Below are 20,045 nucleotides of genomic sequence, written 5' to 3' on the forward strand. Positions count from 1 at the left end.
AGGAGCGGAGCTCTATCCGCCACAGCGCCACCTAGCGGCTCCCAGATGGTCCTCTCGTTGATTTGCATTTTTATTTCTGACACAGTCAGGGCTATTACGGGACTTGCCCAAGAGCCCACAGGTAGCTGGGTTTGCTCCCCATCCATGACACTCAGGACTGGAGCTCTATCCACTACAGCGCCACCTAGTGGCTCCCAGGTGATTCCCTTACGCCATGGCCTCCAGGCCCCTCCCCTAGCTGCAGCCCCTCTGGCTCCTCCCAGAGAAGCTGCGTTCCCTCTTTCCTCTGAATCTCAGAAAAGGGCTTCTTCTAGCTTAAAACTGGGCCCTTTCGGGGCGCGTCGCCCGGTCTGGGGGTCCGTCCCTTCTGGAGAGCCCCGCGGGGGCACAACCAGGAACCCGGAGGGAGGGCCCCGCATGCTGTCCCTAGCGCGCCTTGGACCCCCCCTCGCCTCCCGGGGGCCCCTCCACCCCCCCCAATAAACACACTGAGGGCAATGCACATTAGTTTACTCTCTTGAGCTCAGACTCTCTCAGGGCGGGGGTTACAGAGCAGGGAGGGGTTTCGGGGCCGCCGAGGGGGCTCGCTCCTCTCTCACTCACTCACACACTCTCTCAATATATTAGATTTAAATAGATCTGCTATGCCCACTGTACAGTACGGGGAGACCACCTGCCTCCCCCAAACCCTAAATCCATGACCGTACGAGGTCAGCCGCGCTCCCACTCCTGTCTTTCCCTGACATTGGTCCCTGGACTCAGGGTACGGAAGACGGACGGGTCCGGTGGACCCAATTAGAACTAAGGCCACATAGGAAGGAAGAAGGGGGTGGGGGCAAACCTAAGGGAGAAGCCCCCTTTGGGAGCCAACTCTGGGCCACCCCAGCCTAGTCCCGGCAGTCCCGGGGAGGAGGACCAGGGGCCCCTCCGGCCCTAGCAGCAAGACCTGGAGGGGGCTCGGACGGGTCACATCCAGGCCCCCTCCTCCTGCCTACCGTCCCCCCTTGGCCCCTGAGCCAACGGCTCCAGGAGGCCCGAGAAGCCCGAGGGCAGGCCCTGCCAGGCTCTGTGGTCGGCCGAGGGCCTTCGGGGCGCCAGAGGGGTGGGGATGCGGGATGGCTTTCTGTCCGGCTGGTTGTCCACCCGAGGGCGGGCGCACGGCCTCAGCGGGTCTGTGGCAAGCCTGGCCGGCCCCGGGCCCCCTCGCTCGTCCCCTGAGCCCCCGGGCTCCGCCTCGCTCCAGCCCCCCTCAGGTACCTCCTGCACATCATTGAGCGCAGGGCAGTAGTTACTCTCATCTGAAGAGCTGGAGAGCGCCGGGCCACGGCCGCGGACCGGGGTCCTGGGGTCCCAGGCGTCGCCGGAGCCGTTGGGGACGGCGGCCACCCCGTTGGGGGCCGGGCCGGCCCGGGGGGGCCCTCTCCGGGGAGGCCGTGCTTGCTAAAGAAGTTGAGGGAGGAAGAGGAGGAGCTGGAGGAGCAGTAGGCAGAGTCGGGGGCCGCGGGCTCGGGGGTGGTCTGGGGGGCCGGGGCCAGGGCGGCCTTTTCCGCCTCCAGAGCCTTTGAGTTGGCCAGGAACTCCTCCTCCAGGCGGCGGTACAGCTGCTGCTCCTGCCCGGGGTCCAGCTGCAGGGGGGCCCGGAAGGTCCGAGCCAGCTCCTCGAGCTCCTGGCAGAGCGTGTCCACCACCTGCAGGGGCCGGGGGGGCTCCGGGGCCGCCGCGGGCTGGGGCCGGGCGCGGGGCGGCGCGGGGCTCCTGGCCCTGGGGGTGCTTCTGCCGGAGCCGCCGGGCCGGGCCCACGAGTGCTGCCCGTCTCTGTCTCGGTGGATGAGGAGCATCGTCTGGTCCTCTCGGCCCTGGCTGCGTGCCCGCCGGGCGGGGCTCGGGGCCGCCGGGCGGGCATCCCTTCCGCCCTGGGCTCCTCGGGGCCGGCCACGCTCTTCCACACGGGCACCGGGCCCGGGGCCCCGGTCCCGAGACTTGCTGCGGTGAGCCGGGGGTCTCCTGAGCGCCGCCGGGACCCTGGTCGCTCGCTGGCTGCTACCGTCCTTCCGGGGTCCCGGGGACCCCTCCTCTCCCCGGCAGCAGCCCAAGATGCCACTCTGTGCAGAGGAGGCTGAGGAGTCACTGTCACCTGAGCAGCGGCGGGACCTTGGGGGCAGCCTGGAGGAGACAAGGGCAGCTGGGGTCGGAGGGCACGAGGGGGGGGGCAGGGAATTGGCGGAAGCCCCCCCTTCCCCCATCTGTGGGCTGCCCCTCCCCCATCCAGGGAGCTGGCCCAGGGCTGCCCCAAGCCTGGCCTGTTAGTTTGGGTTTGCCATGGAGACAGGAAGCCTGCCACACTTTTTCCCTGGGAATGAGTCATAGGCGGAGGGGCTCTCTTCCTGCACAGGGGGCCGGATGCATGATCCAGGCTGGAGTAACCCGTGAGGGACCAGAGCCTGGCCCTCCACCCCCACCCGCCCGGCCTACCTCAGCGGGTTGGACGGCCGCGGCTCCGGCCCGTCCCGATGGCTCCGGGGGTTGGTGGAGGCCTGCGGGGAGCCCGCGCCCCCCGCCCCGAGCCGGGCGGGGAGCCCCTCAGTCCGGGAGCCCCTCCGCTCCCCGCCCGGGGCAGGGCTCCCCGCGTCTGGCCAGCGCTGGGGCCCCGGGGCTGGAGGCTCTGGGGCTGGGGGCCGGGGACGCCTTCTGGGGGGAGAAGGTCAGGGCGCGGGGCTGGGGCAGCCGGTGTGCTGAAAAGAGAGGGTCAGTCAGCCCCTGCCGCCCCTCTCCCCTCCCCGCCGGCACAGGGGCAGGCCCTGGCAGTTAAAGGGGCTTCACCCCGGGCCCTCCCCGTCCGTCCGGCTCCCCACCTGGCGGGCACCCAGCACTCCGGTTCCGAGACCCAGAGGCGTGGCCCTGGGAGAGGGCCCCCCCACCAACGAATCAGGCCCAATCCCAAGGTCACCCAGCCGGAAGGTCGCGATACGAACCCGGGTTCAAATCTGGGGCCCTCCCGGGGCTTGGCCAAGGCTGGGGCTCCGGCAGGGGGGGCCTGCCTCGGCGCTGGGGAGAGCCCCGCCCGCCCGAGCCCCTCCCCCGCACTCACATACGGAGGCGCAGCGGCAGGGGTCGTGCTTGTCCAGGTAGTGCTCCAGCGTGTCCAGCCTCCGCCCACCCTCACCATCACGTGGCTTCGGAGGACCTGGGGGGAGCGGTCCTGGATCACCCACAGTCTTCTTCCCAGCCCCGACCCCCACTCAAGGCCAGGATCCCCCTTCCTGGAAGCTGCGGGGGGAGGGGGCTCTATCCGGAGTCGCTGACCTCCCCCCTCCAGCCAGGGCTGAGACCCCCCCCCGGGGTGCGGCCAGCTGGGAAGGGGCCGGCCGGAGAGACGTACCCGGACAAAGATGAGGGCGCTCGAGTCTCCCACTCTGTACTTCCCCTCCGACACCTTGATCATGGGGAACTGATCCGGGCAGGTGCAGTGGCCCAAGATCTCCCGGACCTGCGGACACAGAAGCTGGAGCTCGGCCCTCGGCCTCCGGGGGGGACCTGGGGCAGGGCAGGGGGAGTCTGCGGAGGGGGCCGGGCCTGGAGCAGAGGGACACGGACTGGCGAACCTCCCTCCTCCCTCGGGGAGTCTCCTCCAGGACATCAGGGGTCTGCCTCTGACCCAGCACACAGGGTGGGATGGGGGGCGGGGTAGGAGGTATATTTGGGGGGCCCCAATCAGCCGGAAGTTTCTCCTGGGCTCCGGCCTCTCCGGCCCGGCTCCCTGCCCCCCCACCTAGGAGAGGGGACGATGGCCCAGTGGCAGTGGGCACCGGCTCGGGGGCCGTGAAAACCCCAGAGAGGTCCCTGGCCTTTCCCTCAGTACTAGGAGCTTCTCTGCCTCTCACTCCCGGCCCCCAGAGAAGGGGAGATCTGGGGGTTCAGGGAAGCTGATGGCGTGGAGATTTGGGGGTGCATCCCTCCCCTTCTTGACTTGGGGCCTCTCCTCCACTTCCCCCTGCCTCTACCCATCACCTGAGAGAATCTGAGCCCTCAGGAGCTGGGACTAAGAGGCTCCAAGGGCCAGGAGGGACCTAGTGGATCAGGAGGGATCTTGCAGATCAGAAGAGATCTCACAGATCCCAGGCCAGCTGGTCCAAATCTCTCTTTTTCCAAATGAAACCTGAGAGGAGCCCAGGACTGGAACCCAGAGTGCTGGGCCCGAGTGCAAATCCTGCCTTGGACACATAATAACTGCATGAGCCCGGGCAAAGCAAAGCCCATTGCAGCCTCAGTTTCCCCATCTGTCAAATAGCCCTTATCTCCCACACTGGTTGTGAGGATCAAATGAAAAGAGATTTTTAAAGCACTCAGCAGAGTGCCTGGCACGGGGCAGGAGACATTACTGTTATTATCGAGGCCATTCGCTGTAATTATTTACTATTCTCATGCAGAGGCGGAACCCGAATTCGGGGTTCTGCCTTGTAAGTCTTCCCGTTGCAGCCCCCTCTGTCGGGACCCCTGCTCTCTCTTCTCAGGTGGGAACAAGGGGCATTTCTCTACATCCTTCATCTCCCAGCCAGGCCAGGAGTTGGCCCTGAGGGAGCCTCCCAAAGCGGGGCTCCCCCAGGAGGCCCCTCGGGACACTTTCTGAGGTCTGCCCTGGAGGGTCGGGGAAAGGGCAGGGCAGGGACCCTGGGCCCGGCTCAGGTTCTCAAATCCTCTGGGCCCCAATTTCTTCCCCTCCGACGTCAGGGCTGGAGCTGACAAAGGACAACGACACAGGACGACGATAGTGACAATGACAGGGCAATGACAAAGGACAGTGACAACGACGGGACCAAGGAGCAGAACCCGGGCCACCTTGTTCCCGGACACTTCCGGTGGGAGCCATGGCCACCAAAGCCCCAAGCTCCCTGTGGAATTCCTCCCCCCTGGGGCTGCTCTCTATCCCCTAACGCTGCAGCTCAGCCCAAGCTCAGGGCCCTGCAGGGAAGGAGCCGGCCTGGCCCCCAGCCCACTCATGAGCCCACGAGGCTGGCTCGGTGGCTAAAACTCAAGCACTTCCTAGCTAAGTGACTTGGGGCCTCAGTTTCCCCAACTGTAAAGCAGGGATAATAATAGCACCTCTTGCAGGCTGTGGTAAGGTTCAAAGGCAATAGGGTTCAGGGACTTGCCCAGCCAGGGTCACACAGTGTCTGAGGGCAGATTTGCACTCGGGTCCTCCTGACCCAGCTGCCCCCAGAGGATTCATTTCTAAAGGGCCTGGCACATAGTAGGCTTCCTTTCTTCCTTCCTTCCCACTTTGTGCAGCTGCTGTCTGTCACAAACAAGGCCTGGGGCTCCCCGGGGCTCCGGGATTCTCCCTCACTGACAGCAGCACCGGAAAGCTCAGAGGGGATAGTCTGGCTCCTCCGAGCCGTGCCAGGGGGTCCTGCCCCCACAGAAAGGGCCCTCCTCTGAGCCCCTAAAACGTCCGCCAGCCCAGTGGGGAGCCTTGAGACTAACAGATGCTCGCTCGCTGAAGGCTTCAATGGGCAAGGCTGAGGGCGGGCCAGGGAGCAGGGGAGGGGGCCGCCTTGGCCGGGCCTGGCTGCCAAGCTCTCAGACAGGCCGGGCCCTGGGACCCAGGCAATCCGAGTGTCCCCACCCAGCTGGGCCGGCTCAGTGGGGCCTTCCCCTCTCCTGATTCTCCATGGCCACCGCCACCGTGGCCCGGAAAGAAATAAGCAGGTGGGGCCTTTTGGCAGCCCTTCCTCGGGCTGCCCTCCCAGCAGCCTCTGCCAAGCCTGGCTCAGCTGGGGACTGCCTGGGTACCCGGGAGTCTGTGGGCTGGTCCAGGCCCGTCCACCCTGGGCTTCTGGGCTCTCAGGGCCAAGGCCAGGGACTGCAAAGGCCCCACCGAAAAGAGTCTGGGGGGCCAGGACAGCACAGCAGCCACTAAGTCTGCACTCCTGCCCCTACCTCTGGCCTTGCTTTCCCCGAGGGCTTTCGTTGGGTGGCTCTCCCAGCCACCAAGAGTGCCAGGCCCTGGGACAGCGGGAGGATGGAGGGGGGAAGGGGGCCAGCAGCTGCCCAAGCAGGCCTGAAGCCTCCAGAGGGCCAGACAGGGACCTTCCTCTTCCTGCCCCTGGTAGCCAGGGGCCGGGGCCCACTCCCCATCCCCGGCAGGCTGGGAGAGCCGGGACCGACCTTCGGCTGCACTCGGGATTGGCCAGACTCCGCCTCCTTGGGGACCCTAATTGTTCCCAAGCTGGGAGAGGGACGATGATCTTCGGGGGGTAAGTGCTGGAAGGGACCCAGCAGGCCCCGCTCCTTTTCTGCCCCTAAAACAATCTGCGCCCATTGCCTTGCCACGTAAGGCAGGGATCAGTCGGGTCTGGAGTGGGGAAAACGTGGGCTCCAATGTGACCTCAGGCGCTTACTAGCTGTTGGAACCTGGGCAAATCAGTCCCTCTCTGCCTCAGTTTCTTCATCTGTAAAATATCTGTATTCATCTGTAAGACACAATAGCACCTAGCACGTGTTTCTGAGAATCAAGAGCCTCTGTACACCTGGGAGCGGGGGGGGGGGGGGGATGAGCGGTGGATCCTGGGACGGGCCTCAGAGGTCCTGTGACCCAGCCCGCTCATTTTACAGAGGGGCAAACTGAGGCCCAAAGGGAGGCACCGAGACGGCACTGGGACACAGAGCACTCAGGGAGCCACTGGTCTGACCCTCAGATTTTACGGAGGAGCAGCCCAAGGCCCTGGGACCCCCCAGCTCAAGCTCACCGCTCTTCCCCCCCCCTCCACAAAGCGGCGGGGAAGAAATGGCCTCCCTGCGCCCACAGCCGGCGCATCTCTCACCAGTTCATCCAGGTTCCGGAGGTCACACAGGGTCATCCTGGGGCCCCGGCTGGGGTAGGCCCCGATCCCCGAGGCCCCGGGCCGCCGTTCCCTGTCCTCGTCCCCGGTGGCAGGAGGCTGCGGCTCCCCGGCCTGGTCCCTCAGTTCCTCCTCGATCTCCTCCTCCAGCTGGATGAGCATGGGGGCCAGCACCCCGAACTTGGAGCCGCGGCGGGCCACTTCCAGCAGGCAGAGGACAAAGTTCTTCTCGTTCTTGCGCAGGACCAGGTCGTCCGTCTCAAACATCAGCACCTCCGGGATGCCCAGCTCCCCGCGGCACCAGGCGATGAAGTTGGACACGTTGTCGCGGGCCAGGAAGGAGCCAGGGGCCACGCCATGGGCCTGGAAGGTCACCTCCCGGGCGGGCAGCCGCAGCCGGCCAGCAGCCTCCGGCCGGTGGCCCGCGAACTCCCGGGCGATGCCGTTGACGTTGTTGGCGTGGCGGCACAGCACCGCCCCGGTCTCCAGAGCCTCCAGGAAGCCCCCGGCAGGGACCGCGAGGCCATACAGGGCGTTCAGCCACTCGGCCAGGTCCTCCTTCATGGCGTCCAGGTACTCCTCGCTGGAGCGGAAGGGCCGGATGCTCTTGGAGGCCGAGCACTGGATGCCACTCTTCTCCTTGTCAGCCATGGCTGGGGCCGGGCTGCTCGTCATCCTCGGGGCCCTGAGAGCTATGGGGAGAAGGACCGAGTGAGCCCCCGGGGCCAGAGGGAATGGGGTGGGGGAGAGGGGGGCAGGAGGGGGTAGCTGGGGGAGTAATCTGTCTCCCAGACACATTTGTGCCTCAGGCCTTTCTAGGGGTGGGCCTTAGTACAGAACAGGGGATGGCAGGGCTGGGAGGGGGCTTAGAACAGGGGATGTCAGGGCTGGGAGGGAGCTTAGAACAGGGGATATCGGGGCTGGGAGGGAGCTTAGAACAGGGGATGTCAGGGCTGGGAGGGAGCTTAGAACAGGGGATATCGGGGCTGGGAGGGGGCTTAGGACAGGGCATGTCAGGGCTGGGAGGGGGCTTAGGACAAGGGATGTCAGGCTGGGAGGGGGCTTAGGACAGGGGATGTCAGGCTGGGAGGGGCCTTAGGACAGGGGATGTCAGGCTGGGAGGGGGCTTAGAACAGGGGATGTCAGGGCTGGGAGGGGGCTTAGGACAGGGGATGTCAGAGCTGGGAGGGGGCTTAGGACAGGGGATGTCAGGCTGGGAGGGGCCTTAGAACAGGGGATGTCAGGGCTGGGAGGGGGCTTAGAACAGGGGATGTCAGGCTGGGAGGGGGCTTAGGACAGGGGATGTCAGGCTGGGAGGGGCCTTAGAACAGGGGATGTCAGGGCTGGGAGGGGGCTTAGAACAGGGGATGTCAGGCTGGGAGGGGGCTTAGGACAGGGGATGTGAGAGCTGGGAGGGGGCTTAGGACAGGGGATGTCAGGGCTGGGAGGGGGCTTAGGACAGGGGACGTCAGAGCTGGGAGGGAATGTAGAACAGGAGATGTCAGGACTGGGAGGGAGCTCAGAACAGGAGGTGTTGGGGCTGGGAGGGGCTTAGAACAGGGGATGTCAGAGCTGGGAGGGGGCTTAGAACAGGGGATGTCAGAGCTGGGAGGGGGCTTAGAACAGGGGGTGTCAGAGCTGGGAGGGAGCTCAGAACAGGAGGTGTTGGGGCTGGGAGGGGCTTAGAACAGGGGGTGTCAGAGCTGGGAGCGGGCTCAGGGCTGGGAGGGGGCTTGGATATAAACAGTTCCAACTCTTTTCTTTACATACAAAGGAACTGAGAGCCAGAGGGCAGTGACTGGCCCAAAGTCACCACAAAAGCCGCGAGCCCCTCTTTCTCGCTCCCTGGCTCTCTCCCTCCCGCCCCGGGGGCTTGGGGGGCTTCCCCACTTAGGCTTTCTCCAGGGCTGGAAGCATCTGCCCTGCGGGGGCGGGGCCTGCCTGGGAAAGAACCCGACAGGGGCGGGGCCGGAGCCGCGGGCAGGCGTTGGGGGGGGCTGCAGACGGGGGTCTCTCCCAGCCCCGCCCGCGGCGGGGGCCTTCGGGGGCAGCTCGAAGTCCGCCCGCCTCGGTTTGTCCACCTGGGCCGGGGGCGGGGCCGGAGGGGGAGGACGTCTGGCGGCTCCAGGACCCCCGCCCCTCCCGCGCTCACCTGCCTCATCCGGCTCTCCCGGCGCGATCTCCGAGCGCCGCCCGCAGCCCGGGGAAGCCGGCTCGGCCCCGGCCGCGCATGGCCCGCCGCAGTCCGGAGCAGGCCCGCCCGCGGCCCCGGGGTCCCCCGAGGGTCCCGCTGCGCCCCCACCTCCAGGCCGCCCTCCGGGCCTCCCCCTGGCGCCGGGCTGGGCGCAGGCTGGGCCCGGCTCGTCTGGCCTGGGCCGCCGGCAGAAAGAGGAAAGAAGCCCAGCCCCGAAAAGCCCCGGCTCCCCTCCCCCGCCCTGCCTCCGGCTCATTTATTATTTTTTTCTTCCCCCCCTCATTCCCCCCCCCCCGACTTGGAGCCGGACCAGGGAGGGCGGGCGCGTATCACTTAAAGGGCCAGCGCCCAGTGCAGCGGCTCCAGGCCGGGCCCCCCAGCTCCCCTCCCGGGCCCGCAGCGGGGAGACGGAGCCCCCTGGGACCGCGCCCACCTGCGCCCCGGGGTCCCGGGGGGCCTCCAAGCGCCCTGTCCGCGGGGAGCGCGGCCCTCGCAGGGGGATGCCCGGGGCCCCGCCGCCGGACCCAGCCCCGGGCCCTGGAGTCCTGGCCCGGCGCCGCGGCGTGTGCTCGAGGTCCTCCCGGGTCCCGGAGCTCAAGCGCCCCCGGACCGGCTCCTTCCGGGCCCCGGGACGGTGCGGGAGGGGGCTCCGGGCGGAGGGAGCCCGGCGGGGAACGTGCCGGGGGCGGCGAGGGAGAGGCTGCGCCCTGGAAGCTGGCGCCGCTGGCCTGCGAGTCCCGGGGAGCTAACCCCGGGCCGCCCCCGCCCTGGCCGAGCTTCCTCCTCCCTCTCTGGCCGGAGCCGCTCGGACTCCCGGACTTCCACCCTCAGCTCCCGGGACGTGGGAGGGAGTGGGGGAAGTCCTTCTCCGAGCCCCCTCCCCCCGGCCTAGGGGGAGGGGAGACGGTCCCTGACTTGCCTCGGCCTTCAGGGCTCTTACGAGCGGCCTCCAGCCTGTGCAGGGCCGGGGACTCTACGGCTTTAATAACTCGGGTGAGGTAACCGGGCCCCCTCCCCCTCGGGCCCCCTCCCCGCCCCCTTTCCCTCCCCAGGGCTGGATTCTGGCTGGCTGAGTCTGGAGGTGAGTCACGCCCTGGGCCCCGAGCAAGTTTGAACGTTCAACGTCCAACCGGCTCCTCCGCTGGCTGCTGTGGGCGTGGGGGGAGTGTGAGTGTGTCTGGGGGGGGGGGGCTGCTCCGGCCGGAGTGGGGGGGGGGGCTCCGGGGGAGGTGCTGTCTGATCTGGCCGGAGTCCGTGAGGGGGGGGCGAGGTCCAGAATCTAAGGCTCCCCCACCCCCACCCTCCCTTGGGGACACGGGGCAGGAGGATGGAGATGGGGCCAGCCTGTTCCCAGGCCTCCCTCTGCTCAGGAAAAGATACTTTGGGTGGCAGGGGGACCTTTCCTGGGGGCCCGGGGAGGAAGGAAGGGACTGTGCTCGGTCACCTCCGGCCTGGACCAGCGTGGCCTTGGGAGGGTGATAAGAGTCCGGGCAGCAGCTCTGGGAGTTTCCCAGCATGCACTCCGTGCCGGTCCCGGAGGCAGCGACGGCAAATGCCCCTTAAGAAGCCTTGTGAGGTGGGGGCGGGGCGCAGAGCTGGGACCCCGGGCCTCTGTTTCCTCCTCCGTACAATGGGGATAAGAGGGCTCCCTACTTTCCAGGGGGGTAGGGAGCCTCAGAGATCCCGGTCTCCACCCATGGCGCTGACTAAGTCCCTCCTTCCTACAAGTGCGGCAGGGTCTGGGGGGGAGGGGGGCGCTCCCCCCCCCAGCGGCACCGCAGCTGTGCACCCCTGCAGAGGGTTAACCGCACTAGGGCTTATTTTCAAACAGAGCAGGAGGGACTAGATCCCAGCCAACCAGCGCCCAGGAAATGTTGCCATCTGCCGCCTGGCCCTGGGGGAGGGAGCCTGCAGGAGGATGCTGGGAAGCCGGGAGGATCGGGGAGTGGGGAACAGCCCCGCGAGTGGCGGGCTGGAGGCCCCTCCCACGTCCCGTGGGCCCCGGGCTGCTGTGACAGGAGGCTTTGGGGGGCTTCAGGTCCGGGGGGCCAGTGGGACGGTACCGCCAGCTCCGAGGCAGCGTCCCATCAGGCTTGGAGCGATGTCTCCCACTCCGCGGGTCAGTGACCCTGCAGACAGCACGGGGTTGCCCCTGCCCCAGATAGGCCCCCTCTGTGCTCTCAGTGCCTCCAAAACGCTTGTCAGGTCCCAATCTTATAGGGGAGCTCAAGCGCCTCAGGTGCAGAGCTGGTATGGGAGGTGGATTCGAACCCAGACCTAATCCCAAACCAGCGCTCTAGTGGTCCGAATCCTCTGAGGAAGCTGCCCTCTTGTTTCTAAAACAGTTGTACGTTGTACTTTCTGGCTTCCAAGCCCTCCCAGCCCAGCCAGGCTGATGTCCCCTCTCTAGCCCCGGAGAAGGCCCCAGACCGGATCCCAGGGGGACACCCCCTCCCCCCTCCTGCCCGGTCCATGTGGGGAACCTGACCAGCTGCCCCCTCCCCCCCTTCCCTCCAGGTCCAGCTTGGGCCCTAACACCCGATCCCTCCCATTGATGGCTCTGAAATGGAGGTGAATTCTACTCCCGTTATGGTACAGAGAGGAAACTGAGGCTGGGAAAGGGGGAGTGGCTGCTGCCTGGCCCTGAGCCAGAAGGCCTCTGGGAGCCCAGCGTGGGCAGCGGGAAGGGCCCCCGGTCATGGGCTCCTCCTGGGCCTGTAAAGCATTTTCCAAACCTTGAAGCCCTGGCTAAGTGGGGCCATTAGTTTTAATTATTAGTTGTGATCTCTGTTCCCCGAGGCTTGTCCTCGCTGCCTCCCTGGGCCTGGGAGCCCCGAAGAAACCGAGGGAGGCTTCCAGCAGAAGCCGGGGGAGGTTTCAGTGTGAGCTGGCCGGGCCGCCCAGACCCACCCAGTCCTCTCAGCCCAGACAAAGCCGCTGAGCCGAGCCTCTGCTGGGGGGGCTGGGTGAGCTCATCACTTGGCAAAGGGCCCCCACCCCACCCTCCCAGGAAGGGGAGACAAAGGGGCTGAGGGGGCACCCAAGAGCTTGACCCACTTGCAGAGGGGTCCTTAGCCAGGCTGCCTTAGGGGGGCCCTGAAGCTCAGGCCCACCCCTAGTGACCTCTCTTACTCAGTGGGAGGGAAGGTCATCGAGACCCGAGCCTCTCCCCAGGGGGCCCTCCCGGTGTCCTTGGGGCCTCTCCCCATTCAAGCTGGCCCAGATCCTGCAGCTGGGGAGGGCTGGGAACAAGCAGGAAACCATGGCCCCATTCCCTCTCCACGGCCCTCTCCCGGCACTCACTGACCCACAAAACTTGGCCCAGCGGCCCTGTGGCCCTGAGCCAACCGTGGGGGGAGGGGGAGGTGGGGGCTGGCAGACGCACCTCCGGGGGTGCCGAGTGCCGTGGGGGGAGGGGGAAGTGGGGGCTGGCAGACGCACCTCCGGGGGTGCCGAGTGCCGTGGGGGGAGGGGGAGGTGGGGGCAGGCAGACGCACCTCGGGGGTGCCGAGTGCCGTGGGGGGAGGGGGAGGTGGAGGCAGGCAGACGCACCTCGGGGGTGCCGAGTGCCGTGGGGGGAGGGGGAGGTGGGGGCTGGCAGACGCACCTCGGGGGTGCCGAGTGCCCCGGGGCCAGGCCACACCAGGGTCTTCTGTGGGATGAAGGAGAAAGATGGTGGCTGGGGGGGGGGGCAAGGAGCTGGCAGATCGGTCTCCTGTGGGACGAATGGAGGAGAGGGATGGTGACTGGGCCAGAGCCGCCTCTGTGGGGGGGTCCTGTGGAATGGGACAATCTGTGGGGAAAATGGTGACTGAATTTGAGGACCAGGTTCAAATCCTCCCCTGGACATTGTACCCGTGTGAGCTAGCCCAGCCTGACTTCCTCCCCCCCAGCGTTTTCAGACTTCAGACTTTGGCCATTGATCCGTGATCGCCCTGCGAGGCGGACCGCTAAGCTCAGCCCGGCTACGGAAGTTCACAGGTGCCAAACTCCATTGGGCCCCTTTGGGGATGAAAGGTGGCAGCGATTTGTGCCGCTCCCCGGGTGGGAGGCGAGGGGCTTCTCAGAACGAGGCTCCCGAAGGGCCGGTCTGGGCTCCCAGCGCACCGGGAGACTCAGTTTTTGGTCTGCGTCCTCAGGGCCTGGCCCCAGATGGCGCATAATAAATGCATAAGTCTACACTGTTCATGGCCTGAGTCGTGTGTGTCACGCACAGTGTGAGTCACATGAGGCGGGCAGTTCTTGCCTTCTAGGACCTTCGTTCTCACCCCCACAGGGAAGTAAATGAGGGGAGATAAAAGGGGGAGGGGAGAGTCCCAGCCCACCACGGGAGGGGGAGGCAGGCCGGCCGCGCACAGCGCGAGGAGGCCGCGGGCGCCATCTGCTCAGCGCGCCGGAGCGTGTCGGGAGCGGGACGGCCCTGGAAGGAGTGACCGGTGCCGGCCGGAGGGACGTGGCCGGGCCCGCGCCTGGACGAGGAGGGCTGTGGGGGGTTCAGGGCGAGCTCCCCGCCATCTGCTCCTGTGGAGCGAGCCCTCACTTGGGGGGAAGCCCCTCTGGAAAACGGGCGAATTCCTGCCCTGCCTTCCGGGCCGTTCCAAGGACAGGGTGTGTGTAAGCAGCCTGGGGAGTCTGCCCCCACCCTCTCCCTGACCTCCATGTTTTGACCTCTGACCCCGCCATCCGCCGGGCTGGGCTCCTCCCCCCAGGAGAACTCCCCGAAGGGCCCAGGAGATGGGCCAAGCCTGCCCCCTCCCCCTGGGATTCAGGCCGCGGTTCCCCCCCAGGCGTCCACGTGCTCCCGATTGCTAAACCCAGCGGCCTTTCCCCCAGTCCAGGCCTCTGCCCCGCCCCGCACGCTCTGGCTCCGCCCCGCGGCCCCCCACGTTCGGGGCCCCCTCTCCCTCGGCAGCTGAGCCCCACCCCGAGTCCTCGGCCGCCCGCCGGACGCTCCCGAAGCCCGTTATCTCTTCCCCCCAGGGTTTCCCCCGGTCCGGCTCCAGGCCGCCCCCCTGGGGCCCCTCCCTCCCATACGGTTTGCGGTGTAACTGGCCACGTGTCCCAGCGCCCGGGGTCCTGGCCTGGGGGTCCTGGTTTCCTCATCTGTGAAATGGGAATAACCTAGAACAGCAGCGCCTCTCTCGGGGTAGTGAGGGCTGCTTGAGGTACCTGACGAGGCACTGAACCGGGGCTGGCTGTGAGATGGAAGCCATTGTTGCTAATAGTTTGAGCATTATTACTCCCCCGCCCCCTCCGGCTCGGTGCCTTTGCTCCCTCCTCCTCCCTTCTCCCCCCCCCCCCCCCCCCCCCCCCCGCAGCTTGGAATCCCCGGGAGAGTCTCTCCCGGTCCTTTTCCCACAATCCTCAGCGCTCTCTGCACCCCCGGGAGGACGGGACACTATAGACTTACCTGGGGGCTGCTTCTCGAGGGCTCCTGCGACGGTGGATTTCAAGCGGGAAGCGACTTGGGGGTCACGTGGCCCCCTTCTATGTACAGAAGGGGAAACCGCGGCCGGAGCCGGGAGGAGACACCGGCAGGCCGGGGCGCCGGGACGGTGGGTCCGGCCGGTCCCTCCTCCACCCGCTGACTGAGCTCCCGGCCCGGGGAGCCGGACCGGCCTCTCCGCCCCCAAGCCGGCCTGCTGCGCTCGCCAGCCCTGCTCGCCCGGTCGGGGCGGCTCCGGGTCTGGATTTCCAGCGGGCCGGTCCTCCGGGCCGGGCTTCCTGGCTCAGGGACTCAGCTGCCGTCTCACGGAGGAGGGCCTGCCCGCACTGGGACGTCCCCCAGCCCCCTCTTCCTCCCCAGAGGATTCCTGGGGGGCGCCTCCCCTCTGGGCAGGAGCCCCCTGCTTATGCTGCGTTCCCTTCTAGGGTTCCCGCCTCACTCCCCAAGGACGGGGGGAGCTTGTGTGGCCCCCCTCCCCCAGCACCTGGGCCGGGGCTCGGCACATAGTAGGGCCTTGAGTCAAATTTCACCGCTGACACATTCGCTTGTGGTTGTGGGCACGTCCCGGCCCCCGCTGCCTCAGTTTCCTCATCTGCCAAATGGGCTGGAGAAGGAAAGGGCCACGCCCTCCCAAGTGGAGTCAGAGTCGGATACATCGGAAAACAACCCGAGAACCGGGAACCCCCCCCCCCCCCCCCCCCGGTCATCAGGAGACAAGGGGGAGGGGTGACACATCTGCCTCTGAGGGGTTCAGGTCTCCGGTCGCCCCTGGGGCCCAGAGTCCTCCCCTGTAGCACACGGGGTTGCAGGAGCTGCTGGAGGACTCCGGGACCCGGAGCCCGCACCTGAGGCGTCCTGGCTTACGCAGTAGTGGCCCCTGGTGGACACGGAGGGAACGGCCATGGGCTGGCTAAAAGGAAGGGGAAGAAGGAAGGCTTAGGCGCCGTCTGTGTTAGGTGATACACGGGGCTACTCTCATTATTTACAGTTTGGGAAACTGAGGCAGGCGGTGAGATGGCTTCATCCGAGTCCGGCTCCGGGCCCAGAACTCCCCTTCCTGCTTTCCCCTGGAAGCCGTGCAGGAGAAGCGTGTGGCTGAAACCAAAGTGGGTCCTTGGGGTCAGAAAGAGCATCCCCTGAGCTGTTGTCCAGCTGCTGGTCCAGCCCAGCTCCCTGTCCAGCAGACGGCGCTCCTCCAAGGTCACGGGCCAGGCCAGAGGGCAGAGGTCATTGTGGCTGTGAGTAGGCCGGACCCCGTGACTCAGAGACGTTGCAGAAGCGAGCTGGGGCAAGTGGCGAGGGCCGGGCCCAGCGAGACGGGCTCCGCGGGGGCCCCGGCACGAGTTCACATAATCACCCCGCAAACATTTATGAAGCACTCACTGTATGCCGGTCACTGCCTAGCACTCGGGCTGGGGACGGAGGTCCACAAAATGAGAGATCTCTGTTCTTCGGTCCTAGAGGACTTCCCCCTCCCCTCAGCCTGGGGGGGCCGCTTGGCTCCGGTGGGCAGACTCTGGGTCTCCCCCGCCCACCTGCGTGCAGCCCTGAGGGGGGACGTTCCTGTCATGCCTTTGTCGGGGGTGTGTGTGGGTGTGTGGGTGTGTGGGTGTGTGTGTCCACCTGCATACAGCTGTGTGTGGAGCTGCTTCCGAGCCAGGCAGAGAGCTGCTGAGTAATGGGGGCAGAAGGGACTCCCCTGGGACAGCCTGTGAGTGTCTGACGTCCCCTCGAACTCAGGTCCCCGGGTCGGGCTCAGCACTCTGTCCTGGGACTGCCTTGCTGCCCCAGGCCCCCCCTCCTGGCCCCCCTCTGCCTCTGAACCAACAGCCTCCTTAACCATCTGAGACCCCATTCTTCCAGGATCAACTGAATGGGAAATTTTAGCTGGGGGGGAGGAGGGAGGGTGCAAAGGTGAGGAGGGCTGCCCGGGGGGTCCCCGCACGCTGAGGGGCTGCAGGCCCGTGGGACTCGCCTTCCTCCCCTGCAGACCCTCCCGGGAGGAGATGCTCAGTCCGAGAGGCCGGGCCTGGGCCCGAATCCAGCCGGCCAGTTACTGGAAAAGCCGGCCCTGAGTGCGGCGCCCGCCCGCCAGGAGAACCCGCATCAATTATTAACAGCCAAAGTGGTTTTTCTTCTTCAGGACATGATGAGGCGGCGGAAACCGGGCAGTGATCCGTGCCCTGTCTGCCCAAGTGTTCCAGGCAGGGTCCCTGGGGCCCACCCAGGCAGCCAGGGCCCCACCCCCACCCCTCCTCCAACTTGCCCGTCCCGTCCCACCCAGCCCCGAAGGGGTCGTCCTCCAGAGCAGCTCTGAAGGAAGCCAGGGGTTCCAGGAGGCACAGGGATGGGGGCTGCACAAGCCGGGCCGTGGGCTGCCTCCTAGGAAGCAATTGGGTCAAGTCCCCTTTCATCCAAAAATCTGAGAGCAGCAAGCAGCCCCGGGGAAAGGGGGGCCTGAGGGGGAAGGGTGCCCAGCCCCCCATCAGCATCTGTGGGGGACCCGGATGGGACAAGGACACTGGAGGGCTTCCGGGACTGCCAGGACAGTGCATGGGGGACGTGGACTGGGTCTCTCATGGCCTGAAATCCATGTCCTGGGATCTTAATGTAACAGCAGTAAGAATACAATAGAAAGGGACAGCTAGGTGACACAGTCAGGAGGACCTGAGTTCAAATCTGGTCTCAGAAACTTAAGCCTTCCTAGCTGTGTGACTCTGGGAAAGTCACTTAACCTCCATTGCCTCAGGGGGAAAACAATAGAATATATACATATGGAATATTTACATAGAGAAGGAGGGGAGAGAGAGAGAGAGGAGGGAAGGAGAAAGAGGTAGAGAAGAGAAAAGGGGGGAATAGAAAAGAGGGAAGAGAGAAAAGGGGAAGAGAAAAGAAAGAAAAGGAGAAAAGAGGGAAGAGAAAAGGAATAGAAGAGAAAAGCTTGAGGAGGGAGAGAGGGAAAGAAGGGAGAAGGGAAGGAACAGAGAAGGGGGAAGAGAGAAAAAGGAAGAGAATATATATATATATATATTTTTTTTTTCCCCTGAGGCAATTGGGGTTAAGTGACTTGCCCAGGGTCACACAGCTAGGAAGGGTTAAGTGTCTGAGGTCAGATTTGAACTCAGGTCCTCCTGACTTCAGAGCTGGTGCTCTACCCACTGCACCACCTAGCCTCCCCCTGAGAATATATTTCTAAAGAGACAAACAGGACACAATAAGCTGGTGATGTGTACAGCTGGAGTAGGAAGGCCATTGACAGACTGAGTGTCCAGGCCTTGGGTAAATGACCCTGCCCCTGCCTGTAGGTCAAGTCAAGGAGCATTCGATCAGCTCTTGCTGGATGGCAGCCACAGGAACATGCCCATAGTCCTGTTCCCTCAGTCCTGTGCCCATAGTCCTGTTCCCTCAGTCCTGTGCCTGTGGTGCTGTCCCTCTAGTCCTGTGCCCGTGGTGCTGTCCCTCTAGTCCTGTGTCCATGGTCCTGTCCTCCAGGACCTTACGCTTGAATGGGGAAAGACCAGATACAAGGGGAGAGAGCACCAGGGAGTCCTTAGAGTCAGCATCCATCAGGGAGAGGAGCAAGCCCCAGCCTCTCTAGACCTGTTTTCTCATCCCAGCGAGATGGCTGCCAAGAGTTCACATTTCCTTAGTCTTTTCCTCAGGCGCTCGGCTGTGGCGCATGTGGCGTGGCCCGGGTGTGGGCGTCCCCTCCACCATGGCAGCCTGACGCCCCTGCCCACCTCCTGGCTCTCTGCCATGAGTCCTCCTTCCTCAAGTCGTCTTCCATCGCAGCAGTACTGCTGGGCCACAAAAGCTGGGATATCCTTGATCGTCCTTGAAAACAAAGGATGAACAATCATTGCTAAGCAACCAGCCCGCTTTCCCCCTCTCACATCCTTTCTTTGCTAAGATCCAACCGCAAGGGCTCAGCCCATCAATGTCTCCCCATTGCCCTCTGGGTAACTCTAACTCTTCCCCCCATAATTCCCTGCCTGACAGATATGCGCCATCCTCAGAACCCGGTTTTGTTTCTGGGTGATGCTTGGGAGCCCGGAAAGCCCTGGACTGTTCCCAGACTGCTCATTTCCCCCCCCATCCCCCTTTTCAATTTTGGGCCTCCTGCCTCCAGAGTCCATTTCCATCGATTGCTTTCAATAGGTTGCTTGTCCAACCACAATCATAATATGTGGGGCTCAAATATACTGTATGCAGGGATCCCCAAGGGCCACTATTAGAACCACACACAATTGCATATTCCTTTAAAAAAAAAAACAACACACCAACACATTAAAATTAAATAGGCCAGAGAGGAAATGGAAAAACTAGAACACTAATGCATTATTGGTGGAGTTGCAAACTGATCCATCTGTTCTGGAGAGTAATTTGGAACTAGGCCCAAAGGCCTGTAAAATTACATACCCTTTGACCTAGCAATACCACTACTAGGCCTGTATCCCAGAAATCAAATAAAAAGGACAAGCATCTATGCATAGAAAAACATAGCAGGGTTTTGTGTGTGGGTGTAGTGACAAAGAAATGGAAATTAAAGAATGCCTCTCAACTGGGGAGTGGGTAAAGAAAGGGTGGTACATGATTGTGATAACATTTTTATTGTTCAGTTTCAATGATTTCAATGATTCTTTGTGACCCCGTGGCAAAGACACATGAGTGGTTTGTCATCTCTTCCAGCTTATTTTCCAGATGAGGAAACTGAGGCCAACAGGGTAAAGTGACTTGTCCAGGGTCAAACAGCTAGAACTGGCTAAGGCCGGATTTGAACTCCAGTTTTCCTGATTCCAGGCCCAGAGTTCTATCTCTTGTACCCGTCTGATGGAATACCATTGTGCTGGAAGAAATGATGAGGGAGATCATTTCAGGAAAACCTGGGAGGATCCACACGAATTAACGCAATCCCAGAAGAACATGGCGTACAAGGTTCTGCCCACAGGGATCCTGTAAAGACGATCAAGCTGTACTGTAAAACACGGAGCTACTCTGACCCAAGACAATTCCAATGACATTCCTAGAAAGAAAAAACGTTACATCCGGAGAGAGAATGGGTGAACTCTGAATGCAGATGGAGGCAAACTTTTTTTTTTTTGAACTTATTTTTATTTTGTTACATGGTCAATGTAGAAATACGCTTTGCATGGTTTTCCTCAAGGAGGAGGGAGACAGAATTTGGACTCAAAATTTCAAAAAAAGGTAAAATTTGTACACGTATTTGGGAAATATTTAAATAAAATCTTTTTTTAAAAAAACTCAGGAACTACATTTTAATCTGATTCAGAAAGGTGATGGGCTGAGCTATTATTTATCTGAAACCTCTGGACTATTAGGTAGTTCTCATCCACTTAGTTTTCCCTGTGTGGATAGTTAGATCAAATTATTTTGAGGGATTCTGGACCTCACCTAGGCCGCACTCTCTCTATGCATCGGGGATGTCTCTCGGCCTTGGATTTTGCACTGGATCTCACTCATGACAATAATAAGCTTCTCCCCGTTTTGGGCCCAGTCTCTTACAGATTGGCATTTGCTCACTCAAAACTTGGAATCCTAGAATGTT

The 20,045-nt window shown here is 63.7% G+C and overlaps 2 protein-coding genes across 2 annotated transcripts; one reads left to right on the top strand and one right to left on the bottom strand.

Annotated features, from left to right (window-relative positions):
• Window positions 1–495: 495 nt before the first annotated feature.
• GAS2L1 (growth arrest specific 2 like 1) lies at window positions 496–9,593 on the bottom strand. The gene is given in 9 exon segments (XM_074294721.1): window positions 496–1,275; window positions 1,278–2,163; window positions 2,473–2,624; window positions 2,626–2,732; window positions 3,089–3,142; window positions 3,145–3,184; window positions 3,380–3,487; window positions 6,822–7,531; window positions 9,467–9,593. Coding segments are annotated over 8 exon segments (2,349 nt in total). The 5' UTR covers window positions 7,515–7,531; window positions 9,467–9,593; the 3' UTR covers window positions 496–966.
• Window positions 8,842–19,748, top strand: LOC141558056 (uncharacterized). The gene is made up of 2 exons (XM_074294695.1): window positions 8,842–10,114; window positions 19,169–19,748. The coding sequence occupies exon 1, from the start codon at window positions 9,070–9,072 to the stop codon at window positions 10,033–10,035; it is 966 nt and encodes a 321-aa protein (XP_074150796.1). The 5' UTR covers window positions 8,842–9,069; the 3' UTR covers window positions 10,036–10,114; window positions 19,169–19,748.
• Window positions 19,749–20,045: the final 297 nt, after the last annotated feature.

Source organism: Sminthopsis crassicaudata, chromosome 1, assembly GCF_048593235.1.
Source record: "Sminthopsis crassicaudata isolate SCR6 chromosome 1, ASM4859323v1, whole genome shotgun sequence".
Lineage (NCBI taxonomy): Eukaryota > Metazoa > Chordata > Mammalia > Dasyuromorphia > Dasyuridae > Sminthopsis > Sminthopsis crassicaudata.

What these genes read in the sequence shown, in the direction of transcription:
- LOC141558056 (XM_074294695.1), top strand. Translation starts at nt 9,070, where the DNA reads ATGGCCCGCCGCAGTCCGGAGCAGGCCCGCCCGCGGCCCCGGGGTCCC.